A 26,078-nucleotide genomic window follows, 5' to 3' on the forward strand; every position below is an offset into this window, starting at 1 on the left:
AAACAAATCCTTGTCCCAAAACTGTCTTTCCTCTAACAACTGATATTTTACAAGCTATTTGTTGTTGTTGTTATTAGAAGTTACATAAACTGATATGGCCTAGAGAACACCTCAACTATCAGTTTAGTGAGTACAAAAAATCCTGAACTCAGAGCCAGGCAAGCCTTGGATTTGAATCCTACTTCTTGACATAGGTAAGTCACAACCTCTTTGCCTTTCAGTTTCCTCTTCAGAAAAATATAGATACCTGTAAACCACTCATGGTGCTGAGGATCAGTGCTTTGTAAACTCTAAAATGTTCTATAAATGTCAACTGTTTCTTACCATTATCACCCATATTTAGTAGAAGTTTAGAAGAGCCTTGTTTTTAAGCTTACAGACACTGCAAACATCATCTATGTCAAACCCCTTATTTTATAGAAAAGGAAACTGAGGTCTAGAGAGGTAAACTGATTTGCTCAGGATCATTTAAGTAGTCAGAAGTAGGGATGGGACTTGAATTTGGGTCCCCTGGAGCCCTAAGCATGCCTCGCTTCATGTTCCACCAGCTCTGTTACTTATTATTTCTGAAACCCTGGGTAGTTTGCTCCCTTTCTCCAAGTCTCAGTTTCTTCATCTTTAAAAATAAGGGGTTACAAGGACCCCAGCTTCTGGGATAAGAACTCACTGTTTGACAAAAATTGCTGGGAAAACTGGATAACAGTGTGGCAGAAATTAGGCATAGACCCATACCTGACACCGTACACAAGAATAAAGTCCAAATGGGTACATGATTTAGGTATAAAGATTGATACCATGAATAAACTGGAGAAGCAAGGAATAGTGTATTTATCAGATTTATGGAGAAGGGAAGAATTTTTTACTAAAGAAGAGATAGAAAGCATTATGAAATGCAAAATGGATAATTTTGATTACATTAAACTGAGAAGCTTTTGCACAACCAAACCCAATGCAACCAAAATCCAGAGGGATGTAGTAAATTGGGAAATAGTTTTTACAGCTAAGCTTGGGGATAAAGGCCTCATTTCTAGAATATATAGAGAACTGACTCAAATGTATAATCATACAAGTCATTGCCCAATTGATAAATGGTCAAAGGATATGAACAGGCAATTTTCAGAGGAAGAAATTAAAGATATCTATAATCATATGAAAAAATGCTCTAAATCACTTTTGATTAGAGAGATGCAAATCAAAATAACTCTGAGGTACCACATCATACCTATAAGATTGGCAAACATGACAGAACAAGAAAATGATAAATGCTGGAGAGGATGTGGGAGAGTTGGAACACTAATTCATTGTTGGTGGAGCTGCGAGCGCATCCAACCATTCTGGAGAGCAATTTGGAACTATGCCCAAAGGGCTACAAAAATGTGCATACCCTTTGACCCAGCAATATCACTACTAGGACTGTATCCCCAAGAGATCATAAAAATGGGAAAGGGTCCCACATGTACAAAAATATTTATAGCAGCACTCTTTGTAGTTGCCAAAAACTGGAAGTCAAGGGGATGTCCATCAATTGGGGAATGGCTGAATAAATTATGGTATATGAATGTAATGGAGTACTATTGTGCCATAAGAAATGATGAACAAGAAGACTTCAGAGAGGCCTGGAAGGACTTATATGACCTGATGCTGAGTGAAAGGAGTAGAACCAGGAGAACTTTGTGCACAACAACGACCACAGTGTGCAAGAGTTTTTTCTGGTAGACTTGGAATTTCGTAATAACGCAAGAACTTCTTAAAAAAAAAATCCCAATGGTGGTTCTCAAGGCAAAAATGCCTTCCACACTCAGAGAAAGAAATATGGAAGTCATTTGCAGAATGTAGCAGATCATGTTTGTGTGTGTGTGTGTGTGTTTTTGTGTATCATGTTTTGATTTGTTATATGATTTCTTCCATTTATTTTAGTCCAACTACATAGCATGACTATAGTGAAAATGTACTCAATAGGAAAGTATATGTAGAACCTATACAGAATTGTATGCAGTCGTGGGGAGGGAGGGAGGTAGTGGGGGGTAGGTGTGGGGGGGATAAAATTTCAATTGTGTGGCAGTGATTGTTAAACATTAAAAAATAAAAAATAAAAAAAATAAAAATAAAAATAAGGGGTTAGACCAGATAATCTCAGGTTCTTTCTAACTATAAATCCTAAGGTTTTAGAATCCTACCCGAGGGAATACAATTTTCTATTATAGTAATTACAGACTTCAAAAGATACTCAGACTAGACCCATGCTTTCAAATAATCTAGGTCTTCTTGTCCCCAATTTACAGACCATGCTGCTTGGAGCAGGTAATGAGAAAGGAAAGGGAGCTGGCAAGAAGAAACAAAGAGACCACCATGAGGAAAGCAAAAGTTACAGTGAACCCCAAAAGGATCCATTTTTACAGCCAAATGCTAGTAACACTGCAGCTCTTTTAGGCTTTCCTACATTTGAACGTGGGACTTTTATAGAATCGTAAGAATTGCTAGGAAAGAGCTCAGAGATCATTTAGGCCAAAACCTTCCTTTAACGAATGGGAAAATGGGATTCTGAAAGAAGTGACTTGTTCAAGGTCACATGGCTAGTACAGGGAAAAGTCAAGATTCAAACCCAAATCATCTAATTTTACTTGGTCACACACCAAGCTATGTGACCTTGGGCAATTCATTTTACTTCTCTGGGCCTTAGTTTTCCTTAGTAAAAATAAGGAAGTTGGACTAGATGCCTTCTGAGGTCCTTTCTGGCTCTTCTTTTATGATCCTACCATCTACAATTTGGTCATCTTTCCACTACCTGCCTCAGTAACTCTACTGTCAGTACAGGGTCAAATAAAGTGTTAAGATGCCCTGGGGTCCGTCTTGAATTGCTGGATTCAGGGGAGGAAATCCAGAGGAGAGCCTACCTCTACCTCCTGAGTCAGATTCCTTCCCCTGCAAGACTGACATCTTAGTTTAAAATAAGGAGAGAGCTCATTCCCAGGCTGTACTGGGCATTTTTTTCCTTTTTTCCTGATATTGGGGGTCAGATGAATTTTTTTTCCCCTTCAAGCAAGGGAGAGAGCTACTGCATCATTGCTCATCGACAAAGGGGTCTGGTAGGGTAGAAAGAGGGCAGGATGCTTTATTTGCTCCTGGGCTGGGATCAGAAGACAGGATGAATACTGGGCATAGATAGGCCTTCAGAAAATTCCTTGCCCAATAATCCTCTGATCCATTTGCAAGTTTTAAAGATGTAGAGGAGAATTTTTTTTTTCCCCTGAGGAATGACCCAAATATCTCCCAAAGCACTGATGGTCCATGAGAAACCTTTTCAAGTACCTAGGAATCAGAAGCCTTGGAATCTAAGGTAGCTAAAGGTTCACCACCTTGTCATCTGATCCATGGTGGTCACTTAACCCCGTCATTCCTCAGCATCCTCCTCCAAAAGATTTGCTGAAATGGGGTGTTAAATTTTAAAACATTCTGCCACGTGAAAGGCTAAATGAAATGTGAAACTATTCCCACCAGCATTTAAGAAATGTATCTTTGTATCCCTCCTCCCAAGCATTAGATATCACTCACTTCTCTTGCTTTTTTACTCCTTCACCAGCTCTTGGTATTTCTTCCAAAACCACTCAATACCCTGAATGACCATATCTCATCTCTCACCTGGCAGGAGGTAAGTTTACCTCACTGGACTATTTGAAGGGCTATCGTGTGGAACACACGTAGCATGGCCTATGTTCCCAGAGCAACAAAGATGGCCTTGGAGTCAAGAAGATGGAAATTTCCATCCCACAACAAATACATACTGGCTGTGTGACCCTCTCTGAACTTACTTGGTACTCTAAGCAACTCTCTAAGAGCATAATTGGCAGAGGAGGTACAAAACTCTATTGGTAGAGGCAGTTTCCTCACTTGGGAGTTCTTTATAACACAGAAGTCACAGGTCCAGTCCCTCTATGCCCTATCCCCATGTGGAAGAAGAAATACACTTTTTCTGCACAGATCCAGAGGATATATCAGGACTAATGAATGGGCAAAAATTATAGGAAGGCATATTTCAGCTCTGTATGAGGAAGAACTCTAGAAGAACCAGAGCTATTCAATAAAGGAACAGCTTCATGAGACAGGAGGTTCCAAGCAAAACTCAAGAGATCCAAAGGTCCCCAGAGGCCATCCAGTCCAATCAAGGAATACAGGAATCCTTTCTAGGACATCCCCAAAGAGCAATTGCCTAGTCTCTGCTTGAAGGTCTCTAGAGAAGGTGAGCCTATCAGCTCCTAAGGAAGTCCACTACCCCTGGGGAAAGTTCTGTTAGGAACCCCTTACAACATCAAACCTAGATTTGCCTCCCTGTCACTAAAAGGTGTTCAAGCTATGGTTGGATGAACACTGGGGAGGCAGCTAGTAGACACAGTGGGCAGAACTCTGGGCCTGGAGTCAGGAAGACCCAAGCTGAAATCTAGCCTCAGACAGCTAGCCATGTGAGCCTCCGCAAATCACTTAACCTCTGTCTGCCTAAATTTTTGAAATTCTATGATACCACAGAGAGAAGAGATGTTTATTTGGGGAGGGGAGGAAAGAAGAAAGGACAATAACATTTACACTCATTTTTTACTTTACATTAAGCTCAGTATAATGCATTCTTTTAATATTCTTAAGTTATGACATTTCCTGTAGTAGTTCAAGTCAAGCACTTCCTTGGGAAGTTAAAGGTAAGGGATTGTTGGGAAAGTCCACATGTCATTCAATCAGTCAAATTCTAATACCGAAGAAAATGTCATGGTCTCCCACCCTACCCCTCCCTTCTATCAATAAACTTAGAACATGACAACAAGGCTTTCTGGTTCAGAGAAGGTTCAGAGATGTGAATATATCAAAGGGAAGTAGAAAAGCAAGGTAAATGCCTAAATTTCCAGTTTTACTTCTCGGAACCTATGATTCTGTGAGATAGAAATGAGGAGGGACTGCTTCTCACATACTGAGCCAGCCTGTGCAAAGGTAACCTGCCACAATGAATCACAGAACTTCAGGGTCAATCTAGGCAACAAGTCAGCAAGCATTTATTAAACACCTACTATGTGTCAGGCCCTGTGCTATGGGCTGGAGATACAAGAGGAAAAAAAAAGGTGGAAAATACTTCCTGCCCTCATACAACTATGTACAAATAGGTTATAAACAGACTAAATTAGAGATAATTTCAGAGGGAAGGACCCAGCATTAAGGCAGATGGGGAAAGGCTTTTTGCACAGGGTACAAGCCAGAGAAACCAAGAGATGAAGATGAGGAAGGAGTAGGCATGGGAGACAGGCAACAAAAAATGCAGAGAGCTGGGAGATGAAGTGTCTCATTCCAGAAGCAGCAAGGACGCCAATGTCATTCGATCCAGGAATACATGGAGGAAAGGAAGGTAGAAGGAGGCTGGAAAGGTAGGAAGGGCCTGGTAGTAAAGGGTTTCAAAGGCCAAACAGAGAGTTTTCTCTTTAATCATCAAGATGATGAGCCACTGGAGTCTACTGAATGGGGATTAGGTAGAGGATATGACACGGTCATTCTTGTGCTTTAGGAAGATCAGTTTTTAAAATCTGGAAAGAACCTTGAAGATCATCTACTTCAACCTCCTCACTCAACAAAGGGAACTGTCCTTACTGAATGGTAACACCAACTTATGTCACCACACAGTTTTACAGCTACAAACAGATTTCAGGTTGCCCATTCAGGTAAGTCTCATTATCTCCATTTTACAGAATGTGTAGTTGGAACCGTGAAAGGTTAAGTGATCTGTCCAGAGTTAGATGATGGCTAAGTGGTAGAAGCAGGAATCAGACCCCAAGCTCTTCCCTTGGTGCTGAGCTGCCTCTGAAGCACGAGTTACTATGGCTTCCTGGACAACAGGAACAAACTAGTGACTTCAGGGGCTTAAGCAGTAAGCTGCTCATTAGCCTAGCAGAGATTCTGCCCAGGGCCAGGCTGCCAGCTTTGCAATTATCTCCAGCAAAGCATGTGTCATTAATGCAATCCCTAAATTGCATATGATGGAATAAGAGTCACAGAAACTCTTTGTGTGTGAAGGTTGCTTGGTCAGTTGGTGATCAAAACCAAGTATCCTACTTCAGAGATAAATGACAGACAAGCAAAAGAAGTGAGGTAAGTTTACAGGCAAGAAGCCAGGGGTTGATAAAAGGTCACAGAAAGTGTTAAGCTGCCCCAGCGTACCTCAGAATTCTTTAAATAAACATTTTGGTGATGCATTTAAAAAAACATCACTACACTTCCCAATAATTTTCCCTACCTCCTCAACCCTAACAAGACCCTCCCTTATAAGAAAGGGGTACAGTTAAGCAAAACAAAACAACCTACTCATCATGTCTGATAATGTATGCCTCACTGTGAACCCACATATTACCTTTCTCACAAGAGGAGGGACTGAATTCTTTTTTCGGGGGAGGGGAAGACAAGGCAATTGAGGTTAAGTGACTTGTCCAAGGTCACACAGGTAGTAAGCTGTGGATTGGATTTGAACTCAGAAGCTCCTGATTCCAGGGCAGTGTTCTATCCACTGTGACACCCAGGTGCCCCTACTGTTTCCTTCCCTGCAACCTACAAACATGCCTAGGTCTCCTCCATCCTTAAAACAAACAAACAACAACAAAAAAAGCCTTCACTTGACCCAGCCATCCTCCCTCCAGATATCCTTATATCTTTCCTTTCATAGTTAAACTAGAAAGAAAAAATAAAAACCAATCTATCCTCATTACCTCAATTTCTTCTCCTGCCACTCAATTTTCAAGCCCTTTGCAATCTGGCATTCCCCCCTGACCACTCAGCAGAAACTTCTCTCTCCAAGGTTACTAATGATCTCTTACTATATCTGAGGGTCCATTCTCAGTCCTTCTCCTTCTCGTCCTCTCTGAAGCACCTGATGCCGTTGATGTCCTTCTCCTCCTGGTTATTTTCTCTTCCTTGGGTTGTGGTGACACTCCCAATCCTGATTTTCCTCCTACTTATCTTAATGATGCTTCTTAAGTTTCTTTTCCTAGAGCATTATGTCTTGCCACTAACCATGGACAGCTGGGCTACCAGGACTGTTCAAAGCCCTCTTATGTTACTGCTGTCATCACTGTCATCTTCACCGTCACCATCATGGTCATCACCACCACTACTATCATAGTATTTCTATGTCTTTTAATGTCTGCTAAGCGCTCTACACATCATCTCATTCAGTTCCCATAATAATCTTGTGAAGCAAGTGCTATGATTATCACTTCCATTTTACAGATGAAGACACTGAGGCTAAGAATGGTTAAGTGACTTGCCCAGGGTGATAGTAGGTATCTGAAATGGAATTTGAATTCAGGCTGTATTGACTCCAAGCCCAACACTCTCTCGACTGCACCATCTAGCTGCCTCTCAACATTGTTCCTCTTGGTTACTTTATTAATTCCTATGGATTCAACTATCACCTTTATGTAGATGCCAGAGCCAGCATTCAGCTTTTATGAAGTGCTTTCTGTGTGCCAGGCACTATGTTAAATGGTGGTACTATAAATATGAACCAAAAAGGCAGTTCATATCCTCAGGGAGCTTATAATTTGATGGGGGGAGGGGGAAGACAATACATAAAAACTTAATAGGCAGCTTGAAAGTGGTGGGGCAGGGGAGAAAATCTGGAGAGTCAGGATAGATCTCAGAAATAAGTATTTCATGAAACAGGGGTCCTGGGCAGGAACTCACCAATGAAAGAGGAGCCAGTAGCCATGACTCCTCAGATCTAGATATCTAGCCCTAATTTATTTCTTGAGCACCAGCACCACTTCACCAACTGCTTCTTCTACATCTCTACCCAAAGGTCCCATGGGCATTTTAAGCTCCGACTTGCCCAAAATGAAACTCATTATCTCCTTCCCTCAGATCCACTTTCTCACAAATCTCCCTCTTTCTGTTGAGGGCACCACCCTCACTTAGGCTCCAATCACCCAGGTTCATAACCCTGGACTCTTCTCCAAACATCACTCTCCATATTCAATCAGTTGCTAAGTCTTACTGATTTTGCCACCTCCCTAATGTATCTTTTATCTGTCCCCTTTTCTCCACCCCTTCCCTAGTTGTGGCCTTTCTCACTTTTTTTCCCGCCCCTAGTTCTGGCCTTCATTATTTTTCACCAGCCTATTGCAAGAGACTCTTAATTAGTCCCATGTTTCCTATGTCTCTCCCTTCTTCAAAGCATCTTCCACTTGGCTGCCAAAAAAATCTTCTAGTTTAATTAACCATGTCACTCCCCTACTCAAAAAGCTTCAATGGCTTTCTACTTCTCTAGGCTAAAATACGAACTCCTCAGCTTGGCATTTAAAGTCCTTCAAAAATCTGGCTCCTCTATTCTATCTTATTTATTGCACCTTACTACCTTGCCTGTACCCTATACTCTAACCAAATTGACTTATGTGTTCTTCTTTAAACTTGGTCAGTTAGACAGCCAATAAATATTGATCAAGTGTCTACTATGTGTCAAGCATTGTGCTAAGCTGCTGTTGTCGCTGCCTGTCCTTCATTCTCGAAGAAGACAGCAACATCAGAAAGGTGATTCCATGACAAATGAATTGGACTGCGGTGAAAGAAGGCTGTGTAAAATCACCAGCCTCACTCTTTCCTCTGGAGCCATCTGAGTCCAGTGGCAAGATACAGATCAGGACAACTGGAGATGGACCCCAATGCAGTGAAAGACCTTGACCTTTTTCAGCTGAGGTCTTTAACAGGTCTCTGTTTGACTGAGGCAACATCCATTTAATGATTAAGGCTAGGTAAGAAATGAGGCAGAGAATGGCTTCATGCCAGTGGCTTCAGAGCTAAGCACAGAGTACAAAGAAGGTCAAAAGACAAGAAGTTCGTAATCTAATTAAGGAGACAACAAGAAGGTAAATATGTACAAACAAGCTATCTATAGGATAAATGGGAAATAATTAACAAAGGGAAGGCACTGGAATTAAGAGAGGTTGGGGAAAGGCTTCCTATAGAAGGTGGGATCTTACCTGGGATTTAAAGGAAGCCAGTAGGTGGAGATGAGGAGGGAGAGCGAGCATTCCAGGCATTAGGGACAAAGAAAACGCCCAGAGCCTAGAGATGGAGCATCTTGTTTGTCAAACAAGCAGGAGGCTAGTGTCACTGGATCAAGGAGTATGTGTGAGAGAATGAGGTATAAGAAGACTGGAAGGGTAGGATGGGGCTAGGTTATGGAGGGCTTTGAATGCCATCAGACTTGTGTTTTAGGAAAGTCACCTTAGTGGATGGAGGATGGATTGAAGAGGGGAGAGACTGAGGCAGGCAGACCTCCCCACCCCAGCAGGCTAGTTCAATAATCCAGGGGTAAGATGATGAGGTCCTGTACCAGAGTGAGGATAGTATCAGAGGAGAGAAGGGGGAGCATTTGAGAGATATTGCTAAAGTGAAGTGGACAGGCCTTGGGGACAGCTTGGATATGGAGGGGGTGAGAGATGAGGAGGAATCTAGGATGACTCCTAGGCTGGGAGCCTGAGGGACTGGGAGGATGGTGTTTGCCCTCTGGTAGGAGGGGGAAGGGTTTAGGGGGAAAGATAATGAGTTCAATTTTGGCATTCAATCTAGCAGCTAGCTTCATGCCTTTGCAAAGCACTTGTCTCTAATGCCTGGAATGTATTCCCTCTTCCCCTTTGCCTTTTGGTTCCCTCCTTTAAGGTTTATCTCATGCTGTTTCCTATGGGAAGCTTTCCTTAGTCCCATTATCAGCTAGTGTTCACTCCTTCCTTGGGCTTGTGAGTTTTTTGGGTTTGTTTTGTTTTATTTGGTATGTGGATCCCTAGGTCCTTCTTAGTACAGTGCTTTGCTTATTGGATTGAAAAGGTTTATAGTTTCCTCATGGCCAACCTTGGCACTGGGTCTAGTAGTCTCCTTAGAGGAGTTTAGGAGAGGAGAAACTAACTTTTGCAAAGGCTACAATAAAACCAGGTGTCACAATGTTAATAATCAACACCGTGTGAGCTTTCAGAATTGTCCAAGTGACTTAAATCAAGGAGGGTAAAGAAATAGGCACATTTAGGTCTGACAGTACAGATTTTACTTAAATCACCTTACATTTATATATTACCAGAAAGCTTGCAAAAGCGTTATTACTATTCATTTGTCTCTTCTGAAACTCACAATAACCTATCAAGGTAGAATTGTTATTCCTATTTCATATTCCAGATGAGGAAACAGATACAGAGAGATGAAGCAAGGTCACACAGTAATTTAGTGAGAGAGCTGGGAGAAACTAGAGCATATGATTTTGTTGTGGTTCAGTCATTTCAGCCGTGTCTGACTCTTCCTGACCCCATTTGGGATTTTCTTGGCAAAGATACTGGACTTTGCCATTTCCTTTTCCAGCTCATTTTACAGATGAGAAAACTGAGGCAAACAAGGTTAAATAATATGCCCAGGGTCACACAGCTAGGAAGTATCTGATACCAGATTGGAATTCAGATCTTCCTGACGCTAGGCCCTGCATTCTATTCACCGCACCACCTAGCTGCATATACATAGACACAGACACACACACAGACACACACACACGACTGTCAGTCTCTCCTAAGGCAGAATCACATATAAGATGCACATGTGTATGTATATATACATATATGTATACATATGTATACATATATACATATATGTATATATACATACACACAAAATATGCATGCACACATATGAGAAAGAGACAGAGACATTAAGGGTTTTCAAGCTAGATGGCCCACACAAAGTCTGGATCATTGCACCCTCCAGATGTAAGCAGATGTCAAAAATCACCATTAGAGTCATCCAAATTCTCATGTCTATCCCACCCACTACATCTAAACACTACTTTAGAGGACTTTATCCTCTTTCCCATTTTTTTTTTTTTGCCTTGGTAAACCAGCATCTAACAGGAGACTTGGGCGTAGAATAGACACTTTATAAATGACTGCTGATTTAACTCATCCCTGGAACAAGAGATTCAGGTTTCAGTCTCTGGGACTCTTAATTTCCTAGAATTTTCCTATAAAGTAAAGGGTTAGACTAGATAGTCTGTAGTCCCTTCCAGCTCTTACATGCTAGGGAAGTAGGACTGGATCTGTATAAAAGCCAACTTTGAAGTGGATAAAGCGCTCACAGACAAAGCAGACACACCAAAGAAACTTTCTGTTCTCTCCTTAGTGTTAGGGCCCTGCTCCTTCTCATTCTGCTTCTCTGGGGAGGAACAGAGAATGAAGTCTGTCTGTGGTAGAGCTGGCACAGCCAAGGAAGGTCACTTGAAAACCCTTAAGGGTTAGGGGTGAGAGAAGCAGAGAAAGAATGGGATAGGAGAGTACAGAGAAAAAAAGAAGGGGAAATGAAAAAAGAAAAGAGACTCCTCCCAAGGGGGAGGGGAAGGAAGAAGAAGAGAGAAAGGGATGTCGATGGGGGAAGGGGGATGGAGAAAGGCAAGAAGAGGAGGAGGGAAGGCAATGGGGGTGGGGGAACAAGATTCCACTTTGGGACCTAAACTAGAGGAACAATTTTTTTTTCTTCTTCTGATGCAACTTTGCCAGCGAAACAGGAAAGGAGGGAAAAAGGGCAGCGAACCCTTGAATTTGCTCAGTAGGCCCCCACCCAGAATTTTATGACTGAGGAAATTTTCTTCCTCTAGTCATTAATCCTCTGTACATGGCTGAAAGGGCCCATTTCTCTGTACAAAACTCTGGGAGGTACACTTAGTCTCTTAGCATAATTTCAAGGAAGGAGAAAGACACCATTGTGTCTACACTGCAATACAGATATTTCCTTTTAGAAAGAATTTTAAGAAAGATTTGGTCCCCCACATACACATACCTACTTGGGATATGTTTATGGGAAAGCGGGTCCCCTGTTTCCCCAAATACTTTAAAGATTAAAAAAAAAATTGTTTTCTTCCCCAACCCAAGCATCACCAGAATTAGAATCCTTTTCTCAGCACACTTAATGGCAGATAGCATGCTTCATTTTTTTTTTTTAATTAGGAAGCCAGGGAAGGTTCTCAAAGATCCCCACCACTACACAGGAGATGTGGCGGCACCCAAGCTGCTGCTCCCCTTTACCATTACTACCTGGAAAAGATTCCTGGATTTAGCAGAGTAGGTCCCCTGAGCCCAAAATAAGAGCCACCTCAGCTCTGTTCTACTTCATTTTAAACTGATAAGATCAGATTTAGAGCTGAAAAGGACTTCCAAAGTCATCTAGAGCAATGCCCTTATTTTACAGATGAAGATCCAGACAATCAAAAATATTTAAGTGCTGACTCTGAGCCAAGCACTAGATAAAAATACTGTCTTTGACCTCAAATAGGGGAGAAAAGATACAAAAAAAAATTACCCATATAGGATACATATTGTATAAATGGAAGTAATCTTAGACAGAAGGCATTACTAATGGAGGGGACCAGAAAACGACTCTCGAAGAAAGTGGGATTTGGGCTGAGTCTTGAAGGAAGCCAGGGAAACCAGGAGGTAAAGAGAGGCATGAGGGATGGCCAAGTGCAAAGGCACAGAGATGAGAGATGGAAGGTTACATACAAGCAACAAGAAGGCCCAAACATCACCTGAGCTAAGGTCAGCACAACTAGGCACTCCAGTTATCATGACAGCTCTATTCTATAGAGATCTGTCTTACTCCAGTGTCTTACCATGACTTGGAGGTACTCCAAAGTTCCTGAAGAACCTATCTATGCTGTAGCAGAGCATAAATCCTGGGAGCTCCTACTAGATTAGAAAATCTTAAGTATGGTTCTACTAAGCAAAGGGTCATAGATTCAGAACTGGAAAGGACCTTTGGGGATCATCTGGTCCAACCCTCTCACTTTACACTTGAGGAAATGGAGGTCCAGAGAGGTTGAGTGATTTGTCCAAGGACATATAGTGGCAGAACCAGAATTTCAATTTATGATTGTATAAATTCTGTCTGAGGATCCAGAGACACTCTTCATCACCAGGCTAGTTTTTGGTGGAGTAGAGGGATAGAGGCCTTGCTCAGTCACAGATGTTCTCAATGTTCATCTCTTAAATTGTAGATCAACTGTTCAATCTGCATGGGAAGAGGGAGGGTCCATGCTGAGAGAATCATGGAATCTAGAAATATTGGAATACTCGTCCTTTGAGGTCCAGCCTAAATCCTTCTACCCTCTGACGACTCCAGGCCTCACTGCTCTCTCTTTTCTATACTCCTCTCCTGTATTTTGAATGCTACAGTTCAGCCTTTCATTACTCTCTTACTGTTTTCTGGGTAAGTGCCATCTCTAAAGCTACCCCATAAACTCCTGGAAGGCAAAAAGCCACATCTTATACCTCTTTGTAAGCCCCACAGTGTTGTCACTCGATAGGTGCTCAACACATACCTACCAGGTAACTGAATGGCTGGCCAGATCAGTGGTTTTCAAAGATTATCTCCCCCAGTTTTTTCCTGGTTACATACATAGTTTGCAAGTTGTTTCCTCCATTAGACTATAAGCTCTTTAAGGGCAGGGACTTTGTATTCCTAGCACTTAGCCCAGTACCTGAAACATGAGAGATGCTAAATAAATACTTGTTGACTTAACATGACTCAAAGGGTATGCAGGCACATGAGTGGACCACAAGATTCAGCCTTTTCTTTAGACCTTACACTTCCAAGTACATGCTACCCTCCAATATCTTGTAAAAGAATAATACTGCGGGCAAAAGAAGTGTGACAATCACTGTACAGGGTAATCTCTAAAGGTCCCTTCCAGCTTTAACACTTCATGATCTTGGTCCCTTTCAGCTGGTTTCTGATTAGAAAGTTCTGAGCTATGATATACAGACTTATTCTAGAATGCTGGAGAGGGAAGGGACTTCAGAGGTGATCTGGTCCAAGCCCTTCACTTTACAGAGGAGGACTCTGATATCCAGCGAAGTTAAGTAATTCATTCCACATCACTCAGCTAGTTAGCTAATGGCACAGCCAGGATCAGAACCCATATTTCTGAGGTAATATGTGCCTTAAACATAGTAAATGCTTAACAAATGTTTACTGAATATTGTTGAATCATCTGTTGAATCATCTCTGGGGTCCAGGAAGTTTCACAGGGAATAGTTGCTCCTTTCCAAATTGGGGGCAAGAAGGCAGATGAAAATAGAATTTTCCAATCTCCCTGGAATGAGCTGTGCTCATCCATTGTAAAGCCCACTGTTAGCAGATGAGGAAATCAGTCCCAGAGATGAGAAGTAGCTTAGCCAAAGTCACACGGCTAGTGACCCAGCCTAAGAGAATGTACCTTGATAGGCCGATGGGACCTTGAGGGAGACATCACACCCTGAACCAGGGCAGAGTGCCAAGATTACCTTCTGGCAAAACCCAAGGTGAATTTCTCAAGTCAGAAAATATTTCTCTACCCTGTAAATCTCTTAAAAGAGAACCCAATCACCAGTTTTGACCCCACACTCCTTCCCTCTCCTCTTTCCTTAAGCTTCCTCCTCCAACTTGCCAAAAGCACTGCCCTAGCTTCAGATGTTGAAGTTCTTTGTATATACAGTTAATCTGTCAAAATGCCTTCCCATAAGTGTGTGCTCAGGTCTGTATGCCCTGGTTCCAGCAAATTGTGAGTCCCTCTAGGGGTAGACACAGGGTTGATCTTTGTGCCCAACACAGAGCCTAGCTCTGTGGGTATTTTGTTTGTTTATTTGGTTTTTAAATTATACTCTTTATATGCCCCACCTCTGGGCCTAGAGAACTAATCATTCCCTCTCCTCTCCCCCTTGGCTTGCTGGCCACATCATCCTGATTTTTAGTTCTGCTGTTTCCCAAGACAGCAAAACTAAAGCAGCAATTTTAGAACAAGCTGAGTGTCTGGGATCTGAGTGTAAACGTCCACATCTCAGAACACCAGGGGCATTCCACCCCAGGGGGGCCTGAGTTCCAAAGCCTTCAAAGGGTTTTATCAGAAATTCATCGAAGATTGGAATCATAGAGTATTAGAATCACAAGAATAACAGAACATAAGGCAGAGCTAGAAGAGACATCAGGGACTATAACTTTAAAGACACGTGGAATACCTTTAGTTACCTTTAAGGAACATGGAATAGATCAGGGGAAAAATCCAACTCAGCACAAATTAAAGGCCTAAATTCCTATCCAGTCACTGTCCTGCCACTAACTTGTGTGACCCTGGGCAAACCACTTGACCTGAAACTCTGATTCTATTTCTTCACTTCTAAAATAATGGGGTATATTTGATGGAGCAATAGCCTTGGAGTCAGAAAGATCTGAGTTCAAATCCTGCCTGAGATACTTAGTGGGACTGTGACTGGCCAAGTCATTTAACATCTTAGAGCCTTCCTTCAGGTTCCTCATCTGTAAAATGATGGGGTTGGAGTCACTGGCCTATGAGGTCTCTTCTAGCTCTAAATCTAAGATCCTGTTATTAGATGAGGTCACTTCTAACACTAAGATTTTATAACTCCATGAGGAAAGAAGATTTAGTAGGGTGGGATCCCCATGACTGCAGCAAAAACCTTAAAGAGGAATTTGGGGATGTGCTGGGGTGAGAGACAATGAATTGACCAGTATGGCCAGAGGGGAGAAGATAAGAATTTTCCCATGTCCCACCATCCATTTTCCTTCTGTCTTGCAATAGGAGCCTGCATGGTGAGGGGAGAGAGGAGGGGGAGGTAAAGGAAAGGCACAAAAGGAGGGAAGGGTACAGGGTCCAAAGGCAAACCCTATCTGGCGTGGTGGCATACCCCTGAAATTCCTGTTACTGGGAGATGGAGGCTGGTAGGACATTTGGAGGGTTCTGAGCTACAGTAAGATTAAAGTGATTGAATGTTTTCACTAAGTTCACTTTCAAGATGGTGGGGATGAGTGGGTGGGGGTGACCACCAGCATGCCTAAGGAGGGGGGGGTCCAGGTCTGAAACAGAGCAGGTCAAAGCGTCTTTGTAGCCCAATTATAGGTGATGTCTCTGGTCATGTCGGTGCCATCTGTGCTAGAATGGCTGCTGTAAGTATAGCGGCACAGTAAATACTGAATGAGACAGAGAGACCTCATCACAGGCAAAAAAACAAAACCAAAAGAGAATGGGTCCAAAGACGGTCAATCAGTCAACAAGCACCTATTAAGTGCTTACAGTGTGCTAGGCACCGTGCTAAAGCACTGGATGGGTTAAAACCAGGTCCATCTGAGAAAGGCTACTTTGTGGAGAAAAAAACAGCTGTGGTGAGTTTACAGAAAATCAGATCTTTCACCAACACCACCATCATTCCACCCTCCCACCCCCACCCCCCCAATCTCCCTCCTCCATACACACCTCCTGCACCAGTAGTAGGTCTGACACAGACAGAACTGTTCAGGCAGGAAGAGACAAGCTAGGACATTTCAAAGAAAGAGCCCAAAGCCAAGCCACAGAGCCCAGAACAGAACCTGGGGGCTAGGGGGTGGGGTGGCCCTTTCTAAAAAACCTTCAGTGAATTTCTGTTGCCTGCTTGATCCCTAAATCTCAGCTCCTCAGCCTGGCATTCAAGGCCCTCCATTATCTGGCTCCAACTTACCTCCCACTGTAACCCTATGAGAAACTTCTGCTCCAGCCAGACAAGTCGGCTCATCGTCCTCTTATTACCTCTTGCACAGTTATCCTTTCTTTGTTCTGGCAGTTTTCCTCTATTTGAAATGTTCTTTCCTCCAACCTCTAGGAAGGCATTCCATCCTTCAAGACCCAGCTCAAATCTGATCTCGTCAATGCAATCTTTCCTGACAGCCTCAGCCCACAGGGAGATCTTCTTCTACAATCCTGCAGCGCTTAAGTGTGTTGTCCTACATACAAATGAGCCACCAGCACAAAATATTTCCTATTGTTAGTTCTCTTTCTATGCATCTACTCCTTTTCTCTCCAATAGGACTATGAGCTCCACAGAGACCATATCTATTTAATAATGATAGCTGACATTCACCTACTACTCTGTTATATAGGGCTCTACAGGCATCTAAATGGATCCTCCTAATAACTTTGTGAAAGGTATTATCACCCCCATTTTACAGATGAGGAAACTGGGGTTTGGAGAAGTTAAATGAGTTACCCAGGGTTGCAGAGTTAGTAAGTATTCTCTATGAGATTACCTTTCATCTACCCTGTATAGATCTGGTATGTATCTTGTTATTTACATGCATTCTCTGCCATTAGGATGTAAGTTCTCTAAGGGAAGGGGCTCTCTTTGTATTCCCAAGGTTTAGCACAGTGCTGGATACATAGGAAGCACTTAATAAATGCTTGCTGATTGACTACCAGAGGTATAATACCAATCCAAACCTCTCCTGGTTCCAGGTCCATGAGCATGGTTCATACTGCCCCTTTAATCATTTTACAGAAGAGGGAAGCAAAGCCTAACGACTCACACAAATGAACATAACTAGTTAATGTCGGTACTAGCTAGTCAATCTTCCGAGTTTCTTGCCTAGCACTTCTTTCACAAGAGCAGACTGCTCATAGGAGGTGGGTGTTCTGCAGATGAGCTCCACTTTGGAGTTCTTTGTGTCCTTCTTCCCCAAAGATTCCTGCCTGAGCAGAGGAAGGCCAGCCATGTTTCAGCTCAGTGCCTCCATTTATCCCCCACTATCCCCTACAGACTCCATCCCAGACATATATAGATATCAGTGATTTGCCCAAGGTCACACAAAGCAAGAGTGTGAAAAAAAATGGAAAGAACCATAACCCCCAAATATGGATAGATATTGCTTAAGGCAAGTAGATCAATTACACATGTGGCTATTAATGTGTAGACGATAATGGACATCACTGTGATTTTTTTTGTCCTCTTTATTGAGAACTTTTATTTTTATTTTTTATATCACCTCCATTTCTCAATACATCCCTTCCTCTACTCACTAGGAATGAGAGAGAAAGAAAGGGAGGGAGAAAGAAAGCAGAAAAAAAGAGAGAGAATCCGTTAAACAAAACTAATGCATCAACCAAGTCTGACAGCGTATGCAGTGTTCCAAACCATTGCCCCCTACCTCTGCAAAGAAGAGGAGACGTATTCTTATATCTCTTCACTGGGGTCAAGTTAGGATATTACAATTATGTATAGGCTAGATTTTCTGTATTATGTTGGGAATATCTTGGGCAGTCAACTCTTATTAGTCTTGCTAAGCCAGCTAGCCACCAAGTTATCACCAGCAGCCCGTTAGATTAAGAAGATAAACACTTACCATCCAAATAAAGAGACTGGATGTTTCCTGCTGGTAAAAGTCTCCAATTCGTGATAATACCCATTCTTTGACTATACAACACAACAGTTTCAAACCATGGTGGGAGCTGTAAGGATTCTGGGATCACAGATCTAGAGTTGAAAGAGACCCTCAAGGACCCCTTCATTTTACAGATGACTTAGCACAGTGCCTGGTATATAATAAGTGATTAACAAATGCTTGTTGACTTGTTGACTTACAGAGGAGAAAACTGAGACCCAGGGAGATTAAGTAACTTGTCCAAGGTCACATAGATAGTGTCAAAGGTGAGGTTAGAACCTAGGTCCTTTGGCTCTGAAGTCAGTACTTTCTCTACTCATTCCCTAAGAGGCTTTGGAGTCTGAAAGTTATGGGTTTGAGTTCTGACTCTGACACATACTGGCTTTGGGACCCTGAGCAAGTCACATAGCTTTGAACCACTTTGCACAGTATTCTAAGACTAAACTGCAGAGGAGATACCACCCTGCACTGATTGCTAGGGGGAGTGAAGTCACAGGTGTGGACCCTATTGCTATCCTCATCTCTGCCAGTGGAGCTCAGGTTCTTTCCATTCACTGTATCCGTGCTGATCTGGGCTCCGTGTAGTATATTTGCTTAAGAAAGAGGTTCATGCTTTCTAATCAGCAAATCATTCCTCCCTTCTTTCTGAGTGTCCCATGATCTAAAGTCATCTGAAGTCAAGTACAGAGCACACTTGTTGTAGGTGCTTCTGGGATTTCCAGACACACACACTTCTAGGTAGCATTTATTGACTAGAGGTGTTGCCTTCGTTTCCTATCTTCCTCCCCTAGGGTCCTGAGCCACCACCATCCCATTTCCCTTCTCTCCACCCTCCTCTAAGATCTCTAGCCCTGATTCTAGGATTCCATGAGCAGCAACTACTTGAATGGCCACACCTGCAAGGTATTAAACCCCTGGCATCTGCCCTAATCCTTCCCTAAAGCTGTGCCCACCCCATTCTACAGAAACCCTTCTTCCCCTAGTCAGGGAAGTGGAATGGCGAAGTGGGGGTGGGGGGGACATCTAAAATGTTGCTCAGGAATTTATGAAACCACAGGATGATGCTAGAGGAGACCCGAGGTTAAATGAGTCATGAGCTACAGTGGAGGGGGAAGGGGAGGAGGCTTATTTAGGAGACTAGCATTGGTCAAAGGGAGATTGTTCATGAGTTTCAGACATGAGTAATAAGGGGAGTGATGTGTTGGTGCAACCTATACAAGAGCTTTTGACACATGACGATCTCTTCCCTCTCCCCTTCTCACTCAGCCCCTGCAGGCCTATCTTTTTATCTTCCAAGGCCTGTCATCTATCCAGCCACAGCACCCAATAGGGCATGGATCAGGAGATGGAATGGCCTCTCTCTCCTCTAGATTCAGGATCTCAGGTATCACGTGAAGCTCCCCAAACATACTTTGTGCTGGTCAAGGCTGGAGCTGTCAAGGGCAGGGAATGGATGATTACAAATCCTTCAATCTGTTCCCAATGCAGCTGTACATTTGGGAGGTCAAAGTCAGGCAGCTTTAGCAATTCCTTGCTCAAGGACAAATCCCTTAATACTCTCCTCTTCCTTCAGTACAACCATCTCATCTGGCTTGGCTCCAAAGTCAATTTTGCTCACTGAGCAGGGTGCCTTGGTTAAGCTGAATTAAGTTTTTCTGAGTTGGGGGCGGGGGATGGAGTAGGGGAAGGGATGTGGGAATGAGAAAGATGGTGTCTCTGGCAATTAAAGTGACTAGACAAAAAAAAATTAAAAGACTATTATAACCCTGAAACATCTGACTAATTAAAGATTTCCTTCTAAAAAAGGTATTATTAAGAGGGAGATTTCAACTCAATTTCACATTTAATAAGCACCTACTATGTGCAAGGCTCAATGGTGATTTGGATCCTTTCATTCTTAACTCTGTTAGGCAAACCACATATATCCTAGCTCTCACATACAGCAAGACAGGTATTGAAACTCTATGGTTTTGTGGGGAGAATTATCATCCTGTAAAGTAGGGGTTTTCAACTTTTTGAAAAAAAAAAAAAACATAGGCCCCTTTTGTCATCTGGTGAAGTCAACGGACCCTTCTCAGAATAAGGTTTTTAAATATATAAAATAAAATGTGGAGAATTATAATTCATTTATAACTAATTGATTGAAAAAGTTATCAAAGTATTTTTTTTGAAGTTCATGGACCTCAGGTCAAGAAGCTCTTTTATAGGATACAGAATAGTACAGAAATTTGTGATTCCCATGTACTTGAAAGCAAGGACAAATGCTTCCCCAACAGAATGTAAGGTTCTCAAAGCCAGGAACTCTCCCTTCTGTACTTTGTATACCCAGCCCTCAGCACAGAGTCTGACCCATAGGAGCTTTTTAAATAAATGCTTGATGATTGACTGATCCTATCCCATATTCATGCCCAGATCACCAATCAAACAGACCTCTACTGTGTGACAATGCTGTGTGATAGAAGCAATACCACACAAAATTAAGATGGTATCAATATCTGGGCATGGATGGTGAAGCCTTCATCACAAGGCAAATACCCAAACCACATTCTTCTGGCCCCACTGCACCCACTGAACAGTCCATTGGGTATCACTTCCTGTTCACTGTGGTTTCCTGGTCCTAAGTGACAAGTTAGGCACCTACATGTCTCTGGGGTAGTATAAACATGAAGCTAAAAACCACAGGCCTCCTTTACCTCAAGAGAAATCTGTGGACAACCCCATAACTACAAACTTTTTTTAAAAGATTTTTTAAAAAGTTTAAAACTTGTTATACTTTCAAGTATCAAAGATACATCAGCATGTAACACTTATTAATTATCTACAGCATTGTCTCTCCTTACATTCCCTCACCAACTATGGTCCAATTGACTTGAAGGGGTCCTAAATTACAATCACACAATCTCAGAGTCAGAAGATGCATTAGAGGCTCTGTAGCTCAAGCTTCTACTGAATCTTCCAGTAATAGGGAACTCATTACCTTGAAGGGTAGTTCATATTCTATTTTAGATCTGTTGGACAGTCTTTCCTTACACTGAGCCAAAATGTTTCTCTGTTACTTTCATTCACTGGCCCTACTTCTGCCCTCTAATGCTATACCGAATAAGACTATTTTCTCTTATACAAGACTGCCTTGAGCAGTGATCCTCACTACCACCACTATGTAGACAGTTTACTTGGTCCAGAAGCTGCAGGAGCATACAACCCCTACTTCATAAGCTTGTTCTGAGGTTTTTTTTTAGTTATCAGCTACAGACTCCCTATGCTATCCTGTCCAAGAAAATACGGAAAAGTGGCCATTCTTCAAGTTCTATGGTATAATAAAAGTTAAAAGCTGGACTGCTATCTCTGAAGTGGCAACACTGAGAGTCTTATGTTGCTATGGAGGTTGAAGTGCCAGCTTTTGGAGGAGTAGGGGAGAGGCTGGAGAGCTTGAGGGAGCTTGGGACAACCACACTTTAGAGAAGTAGTGGCCTCATTACCTGGTTCCATGATCCTAAAAGAGGGATCAGGTCTGCCATTTACCCCACATGGATACTGACGGGTAAGCAAGTTGATGCTTGCAAGCTGCTTTGAAACTCATGGATGAAAGAGACTGAATAAACAAAACATTATCAACAGTTTGAAAGCTCCTGACCTCTGCCAGGACTTGCTACCTTGCTTTCACCTGCTCTGAGGTTTATGGGGGGAAAGCCTACCCTAGGAAACTAAATTTCAGGATAACAAATATTGTCCTGGCATCTGTGGGAAGGAATGCTCCTAAAGGTGACTTTCTAAACGGGCTAGAAAAGGAGGTACTATATAGGATCTCTGAAGTTTCATTGTTGAAATGAAAATGTCCCCAAAGGGGAAGTAAGGAGAGAGGCAGAGTCTATGGGACCCTAAGAGGATAAAATGACCCCTAGTCTCTGGAAGCAGCATTTCCAAGGCTGCTTAGGTCAGTGGGAGGTAAGGCATTAGATCCTACGTTCCCCTGACCCCTTTCAGACTTCGGCCCCAGGTGGGGCTGGATCAGGAATTTAAGGCATTTGAAGGAGGGTTATTAACAGTGCTGAAAAAAAGCAGGCCTTTGCAGAAGGCATCCCTACACTCCACCCTGGTTTCAGCAAAGCATATTCAACTGGTATCATGGAGGTGTGGGGTAGGCAAGCAGGACATAGGATAGGGGGATAGAGAGTAAGAGCTTGAGATCAACCCTGTCTTTCCTTTACACCTCCTCAGAGCAGAATCTGCATAAACAGCTCTCAATAGAGCTGGACCTCACCAAAAATCCCTTCAGCTTGGACAGAAGAAAGGTCTTGGGAACCTGATTTCTGTTTCCCAGAGCCTTGTTCATACCTCTTTTGTGGCACTATCATTTTCTCTCTGGTATCATACAATTCATCTCCTCCAAGCTCCTCAAGAGACCTTAGGATAGTAGGCGCACATTGTAGGCACTCTGTAAGTAGTTTACTGAAGGAAAGGTAAATATTATGGGCCAGAGTAGTAGGAAATGCATTTATAATAAATTAACAAAAAGTATCTACAGTAGATTAGCAAAAAGCACCTACACTGGAATTTCTAAGGGGTTCTGCTTGGATGGTGTCCGTCCCACATTCCAGTGCCCTGAGTATGTGTTCCGGACTTTCAGAAAAGCTGGGGACTGGATTGTTAGCAGGCAGCCTTCAACCCTTCAAAGGCCCCAAACCAGCTTCCAACCCAAAGTGGCACCCAAAAGCACCCTGCCCTGTGCCTCACCACACCCTCATTCTTCTTTAATACTTATTAATAGATGGAGAAAACTAATCTACGGGAGCAGAGACACAGTAGCTAACACTCATTTACCTTATTTCCCCATCCTCGCCCTCTAGGACACTTGGTTAGGGGAGTCTGGAGTATTTGTAAAGACCCAAATATATGCTGAGTGTAGGATCCATCGAAGAGGAGTGACCTGTAAGATCACTGTACCAGCATTTACTGAGCATCTACTATAAATGTCCAATCCTGTGCTGGGCATCGAAAGGGACAAGGATTTATCAGATGATCGCTCCTGGGAATGAGGGCTGGAAGTGGTCAGGGAAGGCTCCAGGAAAGAGAGGAGACTTGCCGCTAAGCAGGAGGAGGGGCAGGAATGAAGAAGCATGGCAGAGTTAAATGGAACTGTGAGACCAGGAAGACTGTTCAGCCCCGCTGGCCGTTATTACAAAGTATGCTACCCTAAACCTCCCTCAATCGCTCTGCTCTGGGACCCTTCTGGAGTGTGTGTGTGACTGCAAAGAGTCTGCCAGGGAGCTGGCAGCTTCAGATATACAGGGCAAAGAGTAGATGGCATTCTCTAAGGGCAAACTGGCAAGAGAGGAAGGCTGAAGGAGGGAGGAGGTGGCACTCGGACGGGGCGAGGAAAGGTTGGTAGGAATCACCAATCTCCTCCCACGAGCCAGCAACGCCTGGAGCCTCCGAGGAGGGAGTCGAAGCTGGGCCTGAATCGCTGCCACCGACCCGGGAGGCGCACACCCGGAGATCCAGCAGCAGGACTGCCCCCCCGCCCCGGGATGGGGCTAGCCTTAACTCTGCCCCTCTGGGGCTAAGCGCTCACACCAGAGGAAGCGCCCGGCGCCCGGCGCCCGGCTCCCGGCTCCTAGCGCCCGGCTCCCGAAGCGAGCCTCCTCTTCTTTCCCGAGCCCCGGAGCCGAGCGGAGGCAGAGGGGCGGGGGGCAGGGGGAGCCACGGAGCGGGAGAATGGGGAGGGGAGGATGGGAAGGACGCGGAGCGGAAACCCGGCTAGGGCTAAGCCCCCCCGGGCGCTGTCCTGGGGACCCCCGAGGGAAGCCCAGGCAGACGGCGGCGCGCGCTCACCTGCGATGTATTGGCGCCGGCTGTCGTCCAGGTGCGTGGACAGCACGTCCCCCATGGCGGAGACCAGGGCACCCGCGCGGCGCTGGTGCAGCCCCCAGACGCTGACCACAGCCCACCAAGCCCGGGCCGAGCTCGCCTCCTGCGCGCCGCGGGCTCAGCGTCCGCTGGCTCTCTCCATAGACCGGGCAGCGTCCAGGGTCCGGCGGCCGCCTCCTGCTAGCCCAGGGAAGCCCGAGGCGCCTCGGCCGAGAGAAGCTGGTTCGGGTGGGACCCCGCCCCGCGGCCGACACGCCCTCGGCCGGCCCGGGCCCACCCCCGGAGCCCAGGGGCGGGGCTCTGCCGTTTTCTTTGAGACAGCCTGGGCTGGGAAGGAGGGGAGAGCGGAGGGAGAGCCACTGAGCAAGGCCAGCTCCTCCGCCCCGGAGTCTGGTATTTCCCGCATTCCCCAAGTTGTGGAAAGAGGGGCGGTGGTGCCGGAGGGTGAAGGATGTTCAGGACCTCGGGGGGAAGGGGTTTAACAGCCTTGGGCCCCTTCTCCATAACCCCTCAGGGCTGTTCCTGCATAACAATACCAACGCCACTAGCTGGCATGTATGTTGCCCAAGTTGTTGCCAGATTGAGCTGGAGGGTGAGGGACCGAGAGAACTGCCAACCCTAACAGAGGCTTCTGGGAGGGGCATCTGCCCACCCAGTCTGTTAAGGTCACTCCCTTGGGTGGGATTTTTCCCATCCCCAAAACAGGCAGGGTTGGGGAGAGGGAGAAGCAGATTTTTCAAATTTATTTTAAAAAATTTGTATAAACTTTCCTTCCCCTGAGTATATGACATCCTCCCTTTGAGCCTGCCTGTGCCTCACCCACTGCTCAGAAGCACCTCGGCCTTTATCCTCCCAGATTCCCAAGGTGTGTCTGTCTTACAAAACTCTCCAGGGGCATCAGAGAGAATCGGGGAGTGCCCAGAAGGAAGGTGTGGCCAGAACACCCAGCAGGTACTCTGGCACCAAGCTACCACCTTTGTGTGGGGCTCAAGGTAAACCATCTCTTACTGGGCTGATTTGGGCAGTTCACGTGGGAGAGAGGATCAGGAATAGAGGTGAAAAGCCAATGAAGTTGACCTCACATGTATAATTGAAATCAAATCGCTTGCCTTCTCGAAGAGGGGGAGGTGAAACGGGGAAGATCACTTGGAAATCATTTTTAAAAATTTTCTTACATGTAATTAGGAAATAGTTAACACGATAAATAAAAATGATTTAAAAAAAGAAATGGCAATAAAGAGTCAGTTTGAAATGGCAATATATTAGAGAAAAGAAGGATAACCTGGTTGGTCCTGGCTCCAATATAAGGAGGTGTGGATGGGTTGTGATCTTCCTCTGGAGAGAGTACACACCTTGATGAGATCATTAAGCTACTGGAATATCCTAATGTTTCCATGCAGGTGTGTACAGTGGTTTCCAATCTTCTAAGTACCTTCACATATATTATCTTGAGTTTCACCCAGCTCTTCAAAATAGCAGGATAGGTAGTGCTATTATTTTATAAATGAGGAAACTGAGGCTCACAAACAGGAAATAGCTTGCCCAAGGTCACAGGCCATAGAATAGGAAAGGACCTTGAGGTCATCTGCTCTAACAGTCATTCTGAAACAGCCTAAGTTTGAAACTCTCCAGGGAACCCACCACCCACTAAGGTAACCCACTACACCAAAGCTTTGTCTTTCCCGTATGCCCCTCTTTTCTTCAAAACTAAGTTCCTCTATTTTAGGGGCTGAGGGAATTTTAAAATTAAGTTGAACAATTGAGGGCTTAGAATGAATCTTTTCCTATTAAGTATAAGGCTCTCTACCTTGAGTATTAGATTTATAGATATTCATCCTTCTTCCAGCAAGTCACATAACACAGTCCAGTCAGACAGCTAGCTAGCCCCACACAGAGTTTCTTGGAAGGATTCTTTATAAAATTTACAATACTGGTTTGCAGGTGTGGCATGTAAGTATTCAATGAGCAGTTCTGGGTTGACC

The 26,078-nt window shown here is 43.9% G+C and overlaps 1 protein-coding gene across 1 annotated transcript in view; it reads right to left on the minus strand.

The window, feature by feature from the left end:
• The window catches only part of NIBAN2 (niban apoptosis regulator 2), a 104,351-nt gene extending 80,025 nt beyond the window's left edge, over positions 1 to 24,326 (minus strand). Inside the window, exon 1 of the mRNA XM_072632494.1 lies at positions 24,061 to 24,326. Within this exon, the coding sequence (XP_072488595.1) occupies positions 24,061 to 24,115 (55 nt within the window). The 5' untranslated portion in view covers positions 24,116 to 24,326. The remainder of the gene's footprint in view (positions 1 to 24,060) is intronic.
• Positions 24,327 to 26,078: the final 1,752 nt, after the last annotated feature.

This window comes from Notamacropus eugenii, chromosome 1, assembly GCF_028372415.1.
Source record: "Notamacropus eugenii isolate mMacEug1 chromosome 1, mMacEug1.pri_v2, whole genome shotgun sequence".
NCBI classification, from domain to species: domain Eukaryota; kingdom Metazoa; phylum Chordata; class Mammalia; order Diprotodontia; family Macropodidae; genus Notamacropus; species Notamacropus eugenii.